At 38.0% G+C, this 19,811-nt stretch overlaps 1 protein-coding gene and 1 pseudogene across 2 annotated transcripts in view; one reads left to right on the top strand and one right to left on the bottom strand.

The window, feature by feature from the left end:
* Positions 1-2,382: 2,382 nt before the first annotated feature.
* Positions 2,383-19,811, bottom strand: part of STT3A (STT3 oligosaccharyltransferase complex catalytic subunit A) — a 29,366-nt gene continuing 11,937 nt past the window's right edge. Inside the window, exons 7-18 of one of the 2 annotated variants that reach the window (XM_012783299.2) lie at positions 19,695-19,801; positions 19,032-19,196; positions 14,993-15,173; positions 14,015-14,170; positions 12,260-12,351; positions 11,165-11,320; positions 10,735-10,923; positions 9,692-9,808; positions 9,477-9,579; positions 4,185-4,373; positions 3,316-3,431; positions 2,383-2,664 (exon numbers count right to left, since the gene is read on the bottom strand). In XM_012783299.2, the coding sequence (XP_012638753.1) occupies positions 2,626-2,664; positions 3,316-3,431; positions 4,185-4,373; positions 9,477-9,579; positions 9,692-9,808; positions 10,735-10,923; positions 11,165-11,320; positions 12,260-12,351; positions 14,015-14,170; positions 14,993-15,173; positions 19,032-19,196; positions 19,695-19,801 (1,610 nt within the window). In that variant the 3' untranslated portion in view covers positions 2,383-2,625. The remainder of the gene's footprint in view (positions 2,665-3,315; positions 3,432-4,184; positions 4,374-9,476; positions 9,580-9,691; positions 9,809-10,734; positions 10,924-11,164; positions 11,321-12,259; positions 12,352-14,014; positions 14,171-14,992; positions 15,174-19,031; positions 19,197-19,694; positions 19,802-19,811) is intronic. The other variant, XM_076002627.1, reaches the window with a different exon arrangement.
* LOC142870648 (adapter SH3BGRL pseudogene) lies at positions 16,884-18,395 on the top strand (annotated as a pseudogene).

The raw sequence follows: 19,811 nt of genomic DNA, 5'->3' as shown, positions 1-19,811 counted from the left end.
AAAATTAGCCGGGCATGGTGGCGCATGCCTGTAGTCCCAGCTACTTGGGAGGCTGAGACAGAAGGATCGCTTGAGCCCAGGAGTCTGAGGTTGCTGTGAGCTAGGCTGACGCCACGGCACTCACTCTAGCCTGGACAACAAAGTGAGACTCTGTCTCAAAAAAAAAAAAAAAGTCATGCAGGAAAAGTAGTAACATTATATACTACATTGCCTAGTTGTGAACAGCCATAAGGTAAAAACTAAATACTGATCTAGCCTAAATTATAATAGAACTAAATATTACTAAATAGAATAGAATTATTATAATAGAACTATAATATATAGAAATAATAACTATAGTTAGAACCATAATAAAAGAATGTGTGTGTTCTTGGGAGTAAAAGGATGGTGAAAAAGAGCTAAATCTTCAGTTTCCACAACAGAATGTCAACATGTGATGCCTAACATTGAAAAACCAAAATGTAGCAAAATAAAAATTATTTAATGATATAAAGGTAAGCTGTGTGAAAGTCAGAGTTGAAAGTGGTTGCCTCTGGGGAGTGGAAGAGTGTTGCTGCTTTTTAGAATTAAATTTGAGTTTTTTACACTAAGTGCACAATAACAGTGAAAATGAAAAGTGCATTTTTTAAAAAGATAGCATGCAGCCTAGAGAAGTAACAAAATTAAAATCCTAAGAGTACCACTTATAGTGAAAAGTTAAAGGGTTAAATCCCATTAATACTATTGAGGAAGATCATTAATGATCTCTAACTGGTATTAATTATATTGACAAATAAAATTCAGAATAACCTCTTTCACTAAGGAGGAATTCAGTATCTAAATCAAGTAATTTATTTATATATTATAAATCAAATCTTATATCAAATCTAAATCTCACCCACATTTGAAGAACATGGTATATATAGTGGTTTGGAAGGCTAAGTTCCCTGGGTATATAAAAGTATACCCGAAAAAGCCTATCCTTTATGAGCACCATTTTGACTTAATCTAGGTCATCTAATTCCTCCTATTTTCTTAAACAGGTAACACGAAACAAATGCCTTTTGTTAATGCCTTAGGGTTTATATACATCAGTGATAGGTCATATGTAGTAAAATACATGCAGTGTCCTACTATGCTGAAAATAAGGCTCTTTGTCCTGACATGAAATATCCATGGGGGGCCGGATGGGTTGGCTCACACCTATAATCCTAGCACTTTGGAAGGCCAAGGTGAGATGATCACTTGAGGCAGTGAGTTTAAGACCAGCGTGAGCTAGAGCGAGACCCCCATCTCTCCATAAAATGGGAAAATTAGCCAGGTGTGGTGGCACGCACCTGTAGTTCCAGCTAGTTGGGAGGCTGAGGCAGAAGGATTGCTTCAGCCCAGAAGCTTGAGGTTGCAGTGAGCTATGATAATGCCACTGTACTCTACCTTGGGAGACAGAGTGAGAGACTCTGTCTAAAAACAAACAACAAAAACCCCCCCAAAACATGGGGACTACTGTGCTTTTGAGTTAAATATTTTTAACAAGTTTCTCTTTTCTTGTCAGTTGGCACTGTTCTCTAGGTACCTGCTACTAGCAATGCTTCCCCCTTCTAATTTGTTGATTATTTGGCAAGGGCTTCAAAACCAGGTAATAGCAACAAATAGGCTAAGACCAAGGGAGAAAGAAGCTCTCCTTTGAATAACCACAAGAGTTTTAGTGCATAGTCTAAAGGAAATGAGCAAAGCACCATTTACTGTATCATGGACAAGTGAGAGTACTAAAAAACTAAATTTAAAATAAATATCTGATTATATTTAAACTAATTCAAAAGCATCTACTGATCATCAAGCTCCATGTGTAAAAGGAAAAGTTTGGAAAAGTTTCTTCCACTCCATTAATAAAACAATTTCACTCTTTGAGTCTTCAAAACTGCTGATTTAGTCACACTTGATTTATTCCTGCTGAAAATTAAAACAAAACAAAAAAACCTGGCTAGTCCCAAAGAGTACTGGTGAGATAAGGTCTGGCTAGCCACTATCTGTCCCTTATAAAGTCCAAGAGCCTGTAAGGACAAGAGACATTGAGAATGGAGACATGATAGTAACAAAGCTGCCTTTCCTGACAAGAAATGGCATTCCCACAAACATTTATTCATTCAATAAAAATGTATTGAGTCACACTGTGTACAAGGAATTTCACTAAGTGCTGCAATGAAGAAAGTATGACAAAATGGTTTGTATATCAAGGATCTGAATAAGTCCTTAATAATTTTCCTGATTTGAGAAAGATGTTCCTACCTTAGCTCATTTAGGGAGCTAAGAGCATGGATGAGGTCTGCTATCTGTCCTTGTATCAGCCCAGCATAAACTTTTGTCTTCCTCAAATCAGTTTTAAGTCAAAACAAATAAGGCACGTTTTTAAAAAATTCCCCCCTTTAATTGACCAAAGTAAAGCCATGACATTTCATTTGGTAACTTGCTCAGAATTATAAAAATCATTTCATTTGGCCCAACCCATAGTGCCCAGGACAAAACTTCCAAACAATTCTAATCCCATCCGGCTCTGTTTCTTATAAACTTCATATTTAAAAAAAAAGTCTTCAACGTCCTAAAATATGATGCGCTCAGTGCGAAGCATATCAGAGCTGGATGTGATATTTATGTCCTTGACAAGCCTCGATTATCCAGGTCCTTTACCTGCAACATAAAGATGTCAGTTTAATATATACAATCAGATCAACTTTAGAGAGTTTTTCTACTGAAATGGATTCATCCAGAGCAGGAGGAATTATGATGGGCTCTGCTGCCTGGTTTGGGCTGTGAATAAACAAACACTGGTTAGAGACTAGCCACTCTCTTTAGCTTTGTCGAATCCTTTATACCTCTGTGAGGAGCAATGTAAATGATCCACTCTCTACATAGATCAAGGGTTCTCAATCTTTTCTTATGTGAGAGATATAACACATTCCCATGTGACTCTATGTGACTTTATATACCATAAATTCTTCAATGGAAGAGAAGAAAATGTAACTCAAAAACCATAAACATGAACTTTTTTTCCTCTTTTTCCCCCTCAAGCCTAATAATTACTGAAACATGTTGAGTCAAGTCCCAACTGGAAAAATATCACTGCAACAACTGCCAAAATGACAGAAGACTGGGATATCTACTCTCTAAGAACAATCTAAAATAAAAAGTAAAATTTTGAGTGAGTTGCAAGCTACTTTTCAGACACAGGTGTCATTAGAAATTTCCCTATTTGAGAACTATGTGGCCCATTTTTTTAAGCACTAGAACCAATTTGCAAACATGAAAGTTGCTTTCTGAGATAGTGTAGCATCTGCTCACCTTGTATATCCTGACGAGCCAATGTTCTGTGGTATATGCTTCCTCAAGGACATCAAGCTCAAAGTCTTTATTCCCAATCTCAGCATTTCGGACACGGTCAAAGCCTGGTGGACGCTCTAGAAAGGGACAAAAAAGAATACACTTCCTTCTAATACACTAATTGAATGGTTATTCCTTAGCCTGAAGTTAGTTACGGGTCTGTAGAAAAGGGCATCAGGTTGTACGAGAAAATCAAGTGTAACCCTAATTCAAGTCCTGTCCAAGATGATGCCTGGCAGTCAATGGAGCTTATCTCTGCTAAGAGACAGGAAGCTGACTTCCAAGCTCCTCTATTACAGAGCATTGTCATCCAGAGGCCTCTATAACACATAGTAACCCTACATGAATCAAAGAAGAACCTATCAGAAGCCAGAGGCCTGCATTTACTTCAGAAATTCTCCCTAGTGCAAAACCAAGAAGTTGATGTCAGAAGGAAAGATTTAACCTGATCAAATAACTCTCAATGTGTTCATCTAAAGAAATGAAAAGTCCTTTGTCTTACTCTATCCCCCTTCCTTTTTTCACTGTAATACCCTTTGCTGAGATACAGTAAAATGCAATGGTTAAAAGAATCTGGAACCAGACTGCCTGAGTCTGAATCCTGACTCTGCTACTAGTCATGTAACTTTGGACAGTTAAGTAACCTCTTTGCACCTCAATTTTCCCATATATAAAATGACAATAATATTAGTATCTACTTTTTGGGGTTTTGTGAGAATTAAATGAGTTACCAAAGCACTTACAGCAGTGCCTGGCATACGGAAAAACACTGTGTATTAGCTATCACTATTATAATACTATTATTATTAACATTATTATGAATCACTCACTGGCTTCTGTGTAGACCTGTCCAAAGCGGTAGTAACACATCTTATACATGAGGCAGTTGAGCAACACTGGAGAACCCTCACGGTCCACACGGAATTCCCCAGTTGGAGTATAATAGTCATTTTCCTTGATATGTTTGCCTGTGTCTGTGCTCCCTCCAATCCGGACCATCCAAAGAAACTTGTTGATATCTAGAGGGGAAAAAAGAAAGAACTGTTGCAACACAAAATTGCTAGAGCTAAATCAGGCCAATATTTTTTTTTAGACACAGGGTCTTACTCTGTTGCAGTAGCATGATCATAACTCATTGTAACCTCATTGCACTGTAACACTGAACTCCGGACTCAAGCAATGCTCCTTCCTCAGCTTCCCAAACAGCTAGGACAGTCATGCACCACCATGCCTCGCTAATTTTTTTAAAAAAAATTTTGTAGAGATGAGGTCTTGCTATGTTGCCTATGTTGGTCTTGAACTCCTGACCTCAAGCGATCCTCCTGCCTTGACCTCTCAAAGTGCAAGGATTACAGGAGTAAGCCACTGAACCCAGGCAGCTGAGTATTTCTAAGAAAATTCCCCAACATATTTTTCTAATGGAGAATGGTACAATTTAAACCTAAGTTGTAAAAATAGGAAAATCAATGTGTGGGTAAAACATTTTCCCTCAAAATATACTCTTCTTAGAAATTATTAGGCTGCAGAAATCCTATGCTATTTATTAGTCCACACTGAAGCCACAACTAAAATTGGTCCTATAAGCTGGAGCTAAGCTATCAAATATATTAGCCACTAGCCACATGTATCAAACATAGTAGCCACTGAGCACTTGAAATGTGGCTAGTCCAAAGTAAGATGTGTTCTAAGTATAAAATACACACTAGATTTTAAGAGTCAAAAAACCCCCAAAACCACAAAGGGGATAAAATACCTTGGTTACACATTTAATTAAATAGCAATGTTTCGATATGAATATATTCAGTTAAATAAAATTATTAAAATTAATTTCACCTGTTTCTTTACATTATTTTGATGTGGCTAATAGAAAGGTTAAAATGACACATGGCTACCATTATATTTCTATTGGACAGTGGAAAGCACTAACTAAATTACCAAAAAAGGAGAGAAGATACAAGTGTGATCCTTCTTGGCTTATAACTGCAAAGTTACAGACCTCCAAAGCTTACATATAAGAAATCAACATTTCTATGTCAAACACACTCCAAGGCTTCATAAATACTGATACTACCATTGACCCAGGATATCTGTTAGATTTTGTCATTCTCTGCATTGCTTCCATGGGTTTTAGGGAAATCAGTTGCTAGGTGTTTCACTGGATGGTTAGTCTCAAAAGTACTACTGATCCGTAAGAAAGTAAGATTCCTACTGCATTTCTGCAAAGGGTTCCAAGGGCTATCACAGTGGTTAAGAACTGATTCTGGATCCAAACCGTCTGAGTTTGAGTTCCAGCACTGCCCAATCTAGCTGGGTGACCTTAACAAAGTTATTTAACCTCTCTGTGCTTCAGTTTCCTCATCTGTCAATTAGAAAAATAACAATATCTACAACAATAGGGCTGTTACGGTATGATTAAGAGCATGTAAAGCATTTTAATACATTTTTTGTCACACTGTAAACATCCAAATAATATTACTATCTTCATGCAGTGTCTGCATTCTTACCTTCATCTTACAAACAGAAAAAATGAGGCACAGAGACATGCCTAGATCAGACAGCCAGAAACAGAAGCAAAAACAAAACCTTAGAACAGCAACTCAGCTATTATAGAGCACTGGTATTATAGCTTTCTGGTAGGTATGGCAGAAGAAAAAACCTGACAAGCTTTATGAATGGAAGAGTGAAAATAATATGAATTGCATAAAAAACAACCCAAAATATTAATATATGGTTGTCTACAAAAAAAGGAGAAGTTAAAGAAGAGTAGTATTGTATCAAACTCTCCTATGAGAGAATCTGGACTAAGAGCAGATCTAAATAGTTTCTTTTAAACCTGCATAAGCATGGAATACAAAATAAGTAACATAAAATAAACATGACTTACAAAAGGAAAAAACCTTGCCCATGACACCAACATTCAAAGGAAGTTTAAATTAAGAACATTTAAGAACCATAATTAGGCCGGGAGTGGTGGCTCACACCTATAATCCTAGCACTCTGGGAGGCCTCGGTGGGAGGTGGGAGGATCACTCAAGGTCAGGAGTTTGAGACCAGCCTGACCAAGAGGAAGATCCCATCTCTACTAAAAATAGAAATAAATTAGTTGGACAACTAAAAATATATAGAAAAAATTAGCCGGACATGGTGGCACATGCCAGTAGTTCCAGCTACCTGGGAGGCTGAGGCAGAAGAATTGTTTGACCCCAGGAGTTTGAGGTTGCTGTGAGCTAGGCTGATGCCACAGCACTCTGGCCCCGGCAACATAGTGAGACTTTGTCTCAAAAAAAAACAAAAAAACAAAGAGGATTATAATTAGATGTGACCATGAAATAATAAAACGTTTAAAAAACATAATAGAATTTTCATACCCAAATACCTGTTAAACTATTTTTAAAATGTAATTTTTATGGCCTGGTGGCCCGAGCCTATAATCCTAGCATTTTGGAGGCCATGGTGAGAAGATCACTTGAGGCCAGGAGTTCCAGACCAGCTTGAGCAAGAGCGAGACCCCATCTCTGCAAAAAACACAAAAATTAGCCAGGCATGGTGACGCATGCGCCTGTAGTCCCAGCTACTGGGGAAGCTGAGGCAGAAGGATTACCCAGGAGTTTGAGGTTGCCTCGAGCTATGAAGACTCCACTGCACCCCAGCCCTAGAAGAATAATGACTGAAGATGCACTGGGAGGATTGAGGGGCTGAGCAGTGGAGGCAATACCAAGTATCAGTGAAGTTTGCATTTTGAAACATGTGTGTGTGTGTGTGTGTGTGAGAGAGAGAGAGAGAGAGAGAGATGCTATTTTAAAATTTTAAAAGTATTCACAGAAGGCCCCAGCTGGAATATTACCATGATTAAATAATAATAATAACATTAATAATAATCTCAAAACTTTGGGTAGGCTTACTCCTTCTCATTACATAATAATACCTCTCAAATTTTTCAGAACTCCTATTAATAAAGCTTAACTAATTATTTGACTTTGAGAAATAAATCAATACAGTCAAAACTCTACATCTCTAGATTCAACCAACCTTGAATGGAAAATATTCAAAAAAATAAAACGGATGATTGTGTCTGTACATGCTTTCTCTTGGTCATTATTCCCAAACAATACAGTATTAACTATTTGCATAGCATTCACATTGTATTAAGTATTATAAGGAACCTATAGATGATTTAAAGTATATAGAAGGACATGTGTAGGTTATATGTAAATACTACACTATTTTGTATAAGGGAATATCTGCAGATTTTGGTATCTTCGAAGAGTCCTCAAAACAATCCCTCATGGGCCGGGCGCGGTGGCTCAAGCCTGTAATCCTAGCACTCTGGGAGGCCGAGGCGGGCGGATTGCTCGAGGTCAGGAGTTCGAAACCAGCCTGAGCAAGAGCCAGACCCCGTCTCTACTATAAATAGAAAGAAACTAATTGGCCAACTAATATATATAGAAAAAATTAGCCAGGCATTGTGGCACATGCCTGTAGTCCCAGCTACTTGGGAGGCTGAGACAGAAGGATCACTTGAGCCCAGGAGTTTGAGGTTGCTGTGAGCTAGGCTGACGCCATGGCACTCACTCTAGCCTGGGCAACAAAGAGAGACTCTGTCTCAAAAAAAAAAACAAAAAACAATCCCTCATGGATACAGAGGGACAACTGTACTGTCTTCTTTTATGATCTTCACATACATGCCAAGGTGGGAGGATCCTTTGAGCTCCGGAGTTCAAGAACAGCCTGAGCAAGAGTGAGACCCCGTCTCTACTAAAAATAGAAAGAAATTGGCCAACTAAAAATATATAGAAGGCCGAGCGTGGTGGCTCATGCCTGTAATCCTAGCACTCTGGGAGGCTGAGGCGGGTGGATTGCTCGAGGTCAGGAGTTCAAAACCAGCCTGAGCAAGAGCGAGACCCCGTCTCTACTATAAATAGAAAGAAATTAATTGGCCAACTAATATATGTTGAAAAAATTAGCTGGGCATGGTGGCGCATGCCTGTAGTTCCAGCTACTTGGGAGGCTGAGGCAGAAGGATTGCTTGAGCCCAGGAGTTTGAGGTTGCTGTGGCAACAGAGTGAGACTCTGTCTCAAAAAAAAAAAATAGGCAAACCTTCACAGACATATGTATATGTCAAAATTTACCAAATTATGCACTTTAAATATATGCAGTATGCAATATGTCAATTATACTTCAATAAGTCTGGGCACTCTAGCCCAGGAGACAGAGCAAGACTCCATCTCAAAAAAAAAACAAAAACACCTTCAGAACTGTTTACCTTTTTAATGTATACATAGGTATTACTTTAATTTTTAATGCAGAATTTTTTCTTTTTTTTTAAATCAGAGTCTCACTCTGTTGCCTGGGCTAGATTGCCGTGGCGTCAGCCTAGCTCACAGCAACCTCAAACTCCTGGGCTCAAGTGATCCTTCTGCCTCAGCCTCCCGAGTAGCTGGGACTACAGGTGCACACCACCATGCCCGACTAATTTTTTTTCTATATATATTTTTAGTTGGCCAATTCATTTCTCTCTATAGTAGAGACGGGGTCTCGCTCTTGCTCAGGCTGATCTCGAACTCCTGACCTTGAGCGATCCTCCTGCCTCGGCCTCCCAGAGTGCTAGGATTACAGGCGTGACCACCGGGCCTGGCCAAGGCAGAAATTTTTATTTGGATGTTTCTTCTTAGAACATCTTTTTGCCCAGAACATGGTAATATATATCATTTTAGACCTATATACACGTTTTAGACATATATATGCATTTTATACATATATTTTAAAAAACTTTTTAAGCTGGCCAATGATTATACAGCTTAAACCGACTATAAAAATGCTAATTCTTAAGTTTATTTTCATGAGCCTCGTGTTTTAATGGCTGTGAAACAACTCCTGTGTCTTTAGACAATCATAACATGCTGTACCTATATGAGAATTATTTACATTTACTTACTACTTGTTGCAAAAACAAAAAATTAAAAATCAAAATACCCAAACCTCAAGTTGCAAAAACTTAGGAACTTCACATGTAAGCAAAGTCTCTGAGTAAGATATTCATAAAAGTACAGAAAAATTAGAGATTCATCTAGTTTTCTTAGAATCTATGCCCTGCAGCTAGAAATAGAATTAAGCACATTACCATCAGAGGAATACCCAGTGAGGCCTCCAAAAATGACCAGCACATAGCTGACATCGAGCTCCCTCATGATCTCATAGGCTTTTTCCTCTGTGGATGCCATTGCCTAGAAAAACAAATGTACAATTCTCAGAGCAAAATCCCAAGTCAAACGATCACCTCAGGGAGACCTATTTCCCACTAGACTTTGCACACCAAACACGCAAATGATCCCTTACCTGCCCTACTCGAGAAATATGCGTATTATTCCATGTGTTATTGTCCACTAAAATTGTCCGATTTGCCATAGCTGTAATCTGGTAGCCATAATCCCACCATGACATGACCTTGGCATCCTGAAAGAACGGGAAATTAAAATTACAGGTTTCTCACTGCCTCTAAAAATCAAATGAAAGAGAAGGAGTAGAAGGGCATCTTTGGTCTGACAGAAGTAAAGCCCGGCTAATTAATCACTTTCTCCAGGCAATATCTCAAATGCCTAACTAGAATATAAATCCTAGCACCTGATCCTTCAATCATAAGCAATCATGAAATCTTAGCACGAACTACATACAATCTAACATTCCCAACACTTTAATCCCAGAACACTTTATGAAACAAGCATAATGGCGTGGGAGGTGTGGAAAACTGTACAACAAAACCAAATAAATAGCCTATCATCATTAGATGATTTTATTAAATAAATCTTTTAACAATATCACAAAAATTAGTTATGAAAAAAATTAGTTATTATAAAGATGAGGTGGAAACACAAATCAAGGGATGTGATGGACAAGGATTAAGAGATTCTTAAAGTTTTGATTGTTAATGAACTTAATTCAGAAATGCTATTCCCTATGGGTATTGGAAAGGAAATCACTTCAGATCCTCAAAAGGTACCAACTAAAATGTTAAAAGTAGTTATCATTAGGTCATTACTTTATATAAGATTTATATCTTTTTTCTTATTTTTAACTTCTGATTTTTCTATAGTGAAAGTATATGTTTTTCTTCTTTTATAATTGGGATGGTCTACCTCATGTTAAAATCACGTCAATAAAAAGTATCCAAGAAAAGTCTAGATAATTATCAGTAAGTGTCACTGTAAAAGAAATCCCCAAATTGAATGGAGGTTGACCTTTAAGGCTCATTCAAGAGTAGGGTTCCAAAGTTCCAATTTCATCAAGCTTTCCACATATCTAAAAGCTCTATGATTCACTATAAGATCAAATGTCTCCCCCTTCACCCCTACCCCACAATCCCATTCCTCTTAAATCTTCACCTCTGGTGTATTGTGACGAAGCCAATAATATGCTTCTCGGAAGTCATCAAAAATGATCCTACTGCCATCCCCACCTCGGGCAGACAACACGATGGAAGGAGAAGAGTAAGCCTCACTGGTCACCCAGGTTGAATGAAAGGTATAGGTGATGAGAAAGAAAGCCATGACCAGTATCATTCCACTTGCCACCTAAATAAGGAAGAAGAATTGTGTAGTAAACCAAACTAAATTTACACAACACAGGACAGCTTCTTACACACAATCAATAATGTAGATGATATGAATCAAAATAAGTCAGGGGCTATCTGAGTTAATTCTGACCACCTAGGACAGTCTTCTACTCTCTCACTCAAACACACACACACACGCATGTGCACACACACACACATACACACAGTTTCCCAAGAATTAAGTGTTGCTTAATTCTCACTTCATTCTTAATAGGGTAGGTAGAATCCTGTTGCTTCTTGCTCTTCTTATCAGGACGACTTATATCCAGATTCTTCATATATGTGGACAGCACCTGGGAGACTCCAATGCCAGAAAGAATGCACATAACAGGCGCCAACACTAGCATTAGACGCACCTAACAGAGAAAGGAAGCATGAACAGTCTAATCAGTATTTTATAAATTACAGATTTCAACCTACCAGATAAGACATCAATTTTCAATTTAAAGGTTTTCATCAAACATGACTTTCCCTTGAAAGTAGAAAATACTTAATACTTGATAGAAGTATATATTTCTTAAACTTTCAGTTCATATATGTATATATACATTAAGTAATGATATGATATAAAATATATTCCTTAACTGTGGTTTGGGATCAAAAAACTGTAAGAATTACTATTTTACTATGATAAATTAAAGTCCCTCCTCTCTTTTAATAATCTAGCACTGGGTAATCCTCCCATGCCTTCAAGAAAAAAATAACAAAAAAATCTCCTTTTTTACTTTTTATTTTTTTTAAGAGACAGGACCATACTCTGTCGCCCAGCATGGAGTACAGTGGTGTGATCATAGCTCACTGTAACCTCAAAATCCTGGGCTTAAGCAATCCTCCTACCTCGGCTTCCCAAGTAGCTGGGACGAGAGGCACACACACCACACCTTACTTTTTGGAAAGAGAGGGTCTCATGTTCCCCAGGCTGGTCTCAAACTCCTGGGCTCTAGCAATCCTCCCAGCTTGGCCTCCCAAAGTACTGGGAATGCAAGCATAAGCCACGATGCCCAGTCTATTATCTCCATTTTTAAGACACCCAGGGTCATAGTCTTCAACAAAGTGCAAAAGTGCCTCTTACAAAAGGTTATAAATCCAAGAACGTTGGACCCTGCAACCAGAACGTATGAGTGTCTCATACATTTCTGGGAAGTATCAACAACATGTAGCTTTACAACTCAGCCCCTCAAATGCTCAGAGGGAAACATCAGCACAATTATCAGTACTTTCTGAATCCTGCCATGCAGAAAAAACAAAGCATCTGAATTAGGAATGAAGTTTGCTAGGACTGGGGCATTCCTCACCATTACAGCTGAAAAGTACATGCTGGTCACACCATACATGATGATAAAAATCCGGGCATCAGACAGGTTGCTAAAGCAGTAATAGAGGCCAACTACAAGAGAAGGAAGGAGAAGTAAGCAGCTGAGTCCTGTAGGTAGAAACCTACAAGGGAAAGTATGTTCATTATATGACTGAATGATTCCACACATTTAACCCAGCAATTCCACTTCCAGGAATTTATGCTGAAAAAAACCACCATAGAAATGTGCAAAAATGTTTACTACAGAACTCCTTAAAGTAGCAAAAAGTCAGAAACTACCTAAATGTCCTACAATAAGAATCTAGTTAATTACAGTACATTTATAAAATAGAATATGTTAATTAAAACATTGCTGCTTGAGATTATGAACCATTTGCCTTCTTACACACCTTGATAATCTCTGTACTTTAAAAAAACTAACAAATATTATCTTAAATATTTCTACAAAATACTAAATAACAGAGAAACTGATTCTTTATGAAGAAGTCCAGAAAAAACTACATAATCTCCTTCTTATTCAATAAATAACTAGACGAATGTATACCAAAATGTTAATATTTGACATTTGATGTTATAGTGCATCATACATCTTTTAGATGGGTGGAAAGCTTGTTGAAATTGGAACCTTGGAACCCTAGGCTTGAATGAGCATTAAAGGTCAACCTGCATTCAATTCAGGAATTTCTTTTATAGCTACAGATGGGTGGTGAGAACTCTTACAATTTTTACCTTTTCGTTTTTTACTTCTCTCTATATATACTTTTTACAATATACAAATAACTTCAGAATAAGAAAAAAGAAGGTAAGAGTTATTATATCAAAGAAAAAGACACTAACACTTTACCAGTTTTAGAATTTATATTCCTTAACTGTGGTTTGGGATCAAAAACTGTAAGAGTTACTATTCCTACTATTACTATTACTATTACATTCCAGATGTGTTTTAGAATTTACCATTCTAAAACACATCTGGAATGGCCAGAAGATAACTTAGACTGACGGGGCTTTACAATCAGCAGTAATGGAACTTCAATACTGCCAAGAGGAGAAATGGGGGTAGAAGGGAAGGAGTACATTACAAGTACTAAAACAAACAAACAAACAAAAAAACACTAAATAAAAATTAGAGTTGAATTTTTATTTTTATTTATTTTTTTTTTTTTTGAGACAGAGTCTCACTTTGTTGCCCAGGCTAGAGTGAGTGCCGTGGCGTCAGCCTAGCTCACAGCAACCTCAAACTCCTGGGCTTGAGTGATCCTTCTGCCTCAGCCTCCCAGGTAGCTGGGACTACAGGCATGCGCCACTATGCCCGGCTAATTTTTTTTTTATATATATATATCAGTTGGCCAATTAATTTCTTTCTGTTTATAGTAGAGACGGGGTCTCGCTCTTGCTCAGGCTAGTTTTGAACTCCTGACCTCGAGCAATCCGCCCGCCTCGGCCTCCCAAGAGCTAGGATTACAGGCGTGAGCCACCGCGCCCGGCCTGAATTTTAACTTATAACACAAATGAACAGAAAACTATGAGGCTCTGAACTTGCCAATATCTACAACTGTTCAACTTCTGACTTCTACTCAGCTTTAGATATTAGGAAAGTGTGCTTAGCCATGCTGCCCTACACAAGCTAAACAAGAAAACAAAAACAACAAAAACATGGATGAGGGTACTTTACATATTTGGAATGAAATGGTGAGTCCTAGGAAGAAGGCCACTTGAGAACACAAGGCAGACAGACCTGGAAACATGAAGACGAGGAGCTGCAGGTCAAAATAGTACGAGGACCAGGTCGTTGGCTGATGCTCAGACACAGAAGCTATGATGGGGATGTTGTTCTTAGCATAAGAAGGATCCAGCAGTGAGTAGAAACGCCCCGTCCAGGGAGATATTTTTCCTAGCAGCAAAGAGACAATAAATACTTCACAAGTACCCAGGAACAAATTATCTGATCCTAACCAGTCATAATTTCCCATTTTAATAATTCTCAGAGACAGAGAAGGACTAGATTGTTTTTCCTTACATGCCACCAATAAATACAAAAGAGTTTTACTCCTCCTTTTCTTTCAAACTAGAGAGTCCTTTCTTAGCATAACCAGCAGAATAAAATCAGGCTTTATATAATAAACTCAGAAGAAGAGAGGCAGAAATGCTTCCTGGAAGGATTTTAGGCCAAATCTGGTCAAACCAAGGCCAACTCTCAATTCTAAAACAACTATATCCTCCAGTCCTGCTCTGAATTAGCCAATATCCAGAGACTTTGGCAAAATCAAATTAGCCTCTGAGAAGTAGAAGTGAGGAAATGGAGAAGGAGGAAAATGTGGCATGCCAACTAAACTACACAGCCATGTTTCAGTTCCCATGGGATTAGATGAGTGCCATGCTGTAGGGTATGGCAAGCAATATAAAGATTTCTCCTACCTAATCAATAGGAAAGAAAAGGGAAAAAAAGTGAAAGAGAAGAAAGATTTGCAAGGTAAGAGACAGTCCTTTCACCAGGTGTGATTAAGAGCTGCTCTAATAACACATTCTGTACTATGCTGAATCCAAACACTGGGCTGACAAGTGGACTAAAACGTTGGACTTTATATGCTTGAAAGGAAAAGAGAAATAAGAGGAAAAGAATCATATGTGGTCAGGAAATGACCTGTCTTTTTGAAGTTTATTCTATGTCTGTACCCATCTGCATTTAATACTAAAATCTGTGAGTTTTCCATACCTGTTAGCATGAGGAGAGCTCCCACAGTAAGAAGGACAAAGCCTACCAAGGATATGACACTCCGGAAAAGAACTTCAAACTGCTGAGGATTCAACTTGCTACGCAGGTAATCCACAAAAGCGTGGATCTGGCAGAGACCAAAGACTCCAAAGGCTGCCATGTGCTCTGATGAAAGGACGGGCTGTAGGTGAAAGCATATGTATGGTAATAATATTAGGGGAAAAAAATGAATGAGTCCAGCCCAGACCTGTATTATCTTGATCTAGTTCAGACCAAAGGGTCAAATGAGTTCTGAGGTCCCCAAAGGAATCAAAGCCAAGTGTAGGGGAGGGTTTAATTCACCTGCCACATTTTCCAAAGAACACCTGAAGGTCCCCCAAAGCATACCATACACTATCATCACATCTCTGGCTTTTGCTCAGCCTACTTCCTTAGCCTGGACTGCAATTTTCTCCAAATTTTCACTCACTGAAATTCTCATCATTCAAGGCCCAGCACAAATACTATCTCCTCCTAATCTGCCAATCCGAAACCAATCACTTCCCTCTTTGTTCCACAGCAATTTATTTTATTTTTTCTTTAGAGATAGGATCTTGCTATGTTGCCCAGGCAAGCTTCAAACTCCCGGGCTCAAGAGATTCGCCTGCCTCCACAACACTTTAGATCTCTTCTAGCACTTAATCCTTCTTTGCCTAGTACATTAACTGATAATGTGAGTTGTATTTAACTCACGCTAGTTTTGCCCCTGGGGCCTCATGAAGCATATGTAACTCACAGGTCTCTACCTTGGGAGCTGCATGAACAATTTTTCAAGTTGTATGTAATTCACACACAGAAAACAATAAAAAATAACAGTTTTCATGAAATCAGAAAGTATCATTTTGCTTTCAAAGTTTTTATTCTATTTTTATAATAAACTTTTCGACGTTTTGCTTTCAAAGTTTTTATTCTATTTTTGTAATAAAGTTTTTAAAGTTTTGCTTTTAAGCTTTTATTCTATTTCTGGAAAAAAATTTTTTTCTAGTGTGACAGTCAATGTGCTAGACCGATGGTTCTCAAACTTCAGGAGGCATGACAATCGCCAAGGGGCTGGGGGTGGAGATACAGATTGTTGAGCCTCACCCTTAGAGTTTCTGATTCAGTTGGTCTGAGATGTGGCTTGAGAATTTGCATTTCTAACAAGTTCCCAGATGCTGCTGGTCAAGGAACTACACTTGCAGAACCACTACACTACAGGCTATAGATAGCTGCATGTATTTCTTTCCCCCTAAGAAGACTGAAACGTCCTTAAGGACCAAGACCATATTTTTATTCTTTTTATAGTTCCCAGTGATTAGCAAATTGTATATACAAATGCACCTTGACTTATGATGGGGTTATGTCCCAATAAACCCATTGTAAATTATAAAAATCGTAAATAGAAAATACATTTATACACCTAGCCTACTGAACATCACAGTTTAGCCTAGCTGACCTTAAATGTACTCAGAACACTTACATTGGCCAGTAGTTGGGCAAAATCATCTAACATAAAGCCTATTTTAATAAAGTGTTGAATATCTCATATAATTTATTGAATACTGTATTGAAAGTGAAAAGCAGAATACTTGTATGGGTACTTGAAGTACACAGTTTCTATTGAATGCATTATCACTTTCACACTGTTGTAAAGTCAAATATTGTATTAATAAGTTGCACCGGCTGGGCGTGAGAGCCACCACGCCTATAATCCTAGCACTCTGGGAGGTCAAGGCAGGTAGATCATTTGAGCTCAGGAGTTCCAGACCAGCCTGAGCAAAAGCAAGACACCATCTCCAAAAAAAAAAAAAAAATAGAAAGAAATCATATGGACAACTAAAAATATATACATAAAAAATTAGCCGGGTTTGGCCCCTAGCTCAGTTGCAGCCGTTGCTGGAGCTGCTTCGCAACCCTTTTCAGGACCCAACCTACTGCAGCCGCTATTCCCAGGATGGTGATCCGTGTATATATTGCATCTTCCTCTGGCTCTACGGTGATTAAGAAGAAACAGCAAGATGTGCTTGGTTTCTTAGAAGCCAACAAAATAGGATTTGAAGAAAAAGATATTGCAGCAAATGAAGAGAATCGGAAGTGGATGAGAGAAAATGTACCTGAAAACAGTCGACCAGCCACAGGGTACCCCCTGCCACCTCAGATTTTCAATGAAAGCCAGTACCGTGGGGACTATGATGCCTTCTTTGAAGCCAGAGAAAATAATGCAGTGTATGCCTTTTTAGGCTTGACAGCACCACCTGGTTCAAAGGAAGCAGAAGCCCAGGCAAAGCAGCAAGCATGAACCTTAAGTATTCTGCCTTAAGCTTCCTGAAAAATGAGTCTCCATTACTTTCATAGAATAGCAAAATTATTTTGGCTTCAAAAACAGTAAGCTTAATGTTGAAATAATAGATTAGTTGGTGTTTTCACATGCACACAATCAAAATGAATATATAATTAAAATGTGAGCGTTATGGTGAGGAGAATGAGAAATGAAGATAAAATTTTAGTAGATATAATAGTGTTGTTATCTGCTAAGGCATTTTATGTACTTTAGTCATTTTGCAAAGAAAACACCCTTCACCTTCTTTTGGTATTATTATTGCAGCTTAAGTATATCTGTAGCTCAACATTGAGGAGTTTAAAAAGGAGAGAGGAGCAAGAGTAAGAGAGAGAGAAATAATCTGTCTCTTATTCCAAAATTGCCTAATTTCAGTGAACAAGAATGTGTACCTTTTTGATGTGATGTCATTGTGATTAAAAAGTACTTGCAGATGATGTTTATATGGTAAACATTGTAATTTCTGTGGTAATTATAACATTCCCATTATTTTGTAGATGAAACTTCTGTGTACTGAACCCCAAGTTTTCCAGGTTTCTAAAAATAGCCTTTAATTGCATATTTCAGTTATCAGAATAGATGACTTCCTACCCCCAAAAAAAGCAATAGATGCATTCAGTTGATAACTCCCTTGTATAACTACACAGCTAGAATGGAATCATGTTTCTAAGTTCTTCCCTTAATGAAATACACATGTGTATATCATGGAAGTGGGATAAGTAGGTTTAAAATGGCATTCTCTTCACTGAGCTCAGACTTTTGATTATTGTAAAATAGGTTGCCAATCATTGCCCAAAGTTAGTTTTCCTTGGGTTTTTGCTAAAAGAAATCTTTGTGGTCCCCCCGCCCCAAATAACTTGTGATCATGAATGTCACTATTTCTCAGAAATCTGATCTTTTAATTTCATTTTAGGCACATGTGAGTACGTTAATCTAAGCAGAGATAATCTTTTTTATGCCTCTATTCCAGCAAAAAGCACAAGTATCAAATAAAAGGGGCAACTTTAGAAATATTAATTCTAAAGACTTCTAAAAAGACAAGAAACATGGCCTAAATCACTTACACAGAAGATATATATATATATAGTACTTTAGCTCCATACTATTATATTACTAAAAGTAAACACCTACTTTAAACTACTTTTATTGTATCTGTTGTATGCAAGTCTGTACTCTTTGCCAAAATCAACATGTAATAAAGACATGGCTTTGTTTACTGAAATTAAAACTTGATATGATGCTTTAAAATAAACTCAGTACTTTTAGAAACATAAAAAAAAAAAAAAAAATTAGCCGGACATGGTTTGCCGGACATGGTGACGCATGCCTATAGTCCCAGCTACTCCGGACACTGAGGCAGGAGGATCTCTTGAGTCCAGGAGGTTGAGGTTGCTGTGAGCTAGGCGGATGCCATAGCACTCTAGCCCGGGCAACAGAGTAAGACTCTGTCTCAAAAATAAATAAATAAATAAATTCAAACTTCATGGAGCAAATATTAACATATTCCTAGAAGCCAACTTTAATGACCAATGATTCTGATGCTTCAGTTAACACAAACAGTTCAATATCAAAGCTGTGAATAAGTCTTACTCTTCTTAATAGAATTCAAGATAAATCGATCTAGCTGGGGCTGCTTAGGAAAAAATGGAAGAAACTGAAAACCCTACTCAGTCAATGGCTGACCTGAAAACCCACGAAGGAGATCTGCATAGAAAGAATGGTGCCCAGGCAGTAAACAGTACAATAGGCCACGTAGATCCGGTGGGAGAAACGGCCTGTGAGCATCAGCACCAGGACATGGAGAGGGATCAAGTTGATCAGGAACACGTAACCTCCCCATGAAGAGACCTGCAACAGGATATAGAAGAACAGTTTCTCTGAGCATTCCTCCTCAGACCACCACCACCATACTTGAAAAACCACCTATGCCCTTTTTAAAGAATATCTCTTTATAGTAACTATAAACTTTATGCCAAAAGGCTTAAAGAGCCTAAATAATTTTTTTAGACGGGAAAATCAAATTCAGACCCATTACTATAACTCAATCCCCTACTCCCTTGTGGCTGCTGACATCATGATCACACAACAGGAGGTACCCAAGCCTCAGGGTTAATCTACATGTAATGTACTTACTATAAGGTCACAGAGAGGATTTAGGAATATGTGAGTAAATAGAAGCAATTAAGGGAGGGAGTCTAAGTATATACACAAGATTGAACAGAAAAAAATATATTGGAAAAAAAATTTAAGGAAAACATACCAGAAAAGAAAGTTAACCAATATGTACGTATAGGAAATATAGTATTTGGAAAATTTTAAAAATTAAAAACATGTAGAAAAAGTTACCATGTAAAAATATGCAAGGGCACACTTGGCCGCCCAATAGATGGAACCAGTCTTTACTGCCTTGATCCACATGTAGTAGGTGAGTAACATGCAAAAGATGGCAATCCCTGCAGAAAG

The sequence above is a fragment of the Microcebus murinus genome, chromosome 4, assembly GCF_040939455.1.
Source record: "Microcebus murinus isolate Inina chromosome 4, M.murinus_Inina_mat1.0, whole genome shotgun sequence".
Taxonomy (NCBI): domain Eukaryota; kingdom Metazoa; phylum Chordata; class Mammalia; order Primates; family Cheirogaleidae; genus Microcebus; species Microcebus murinus.
This window is presented reverse-complemented; position numbering and strand designations above follow the sequence as displayed.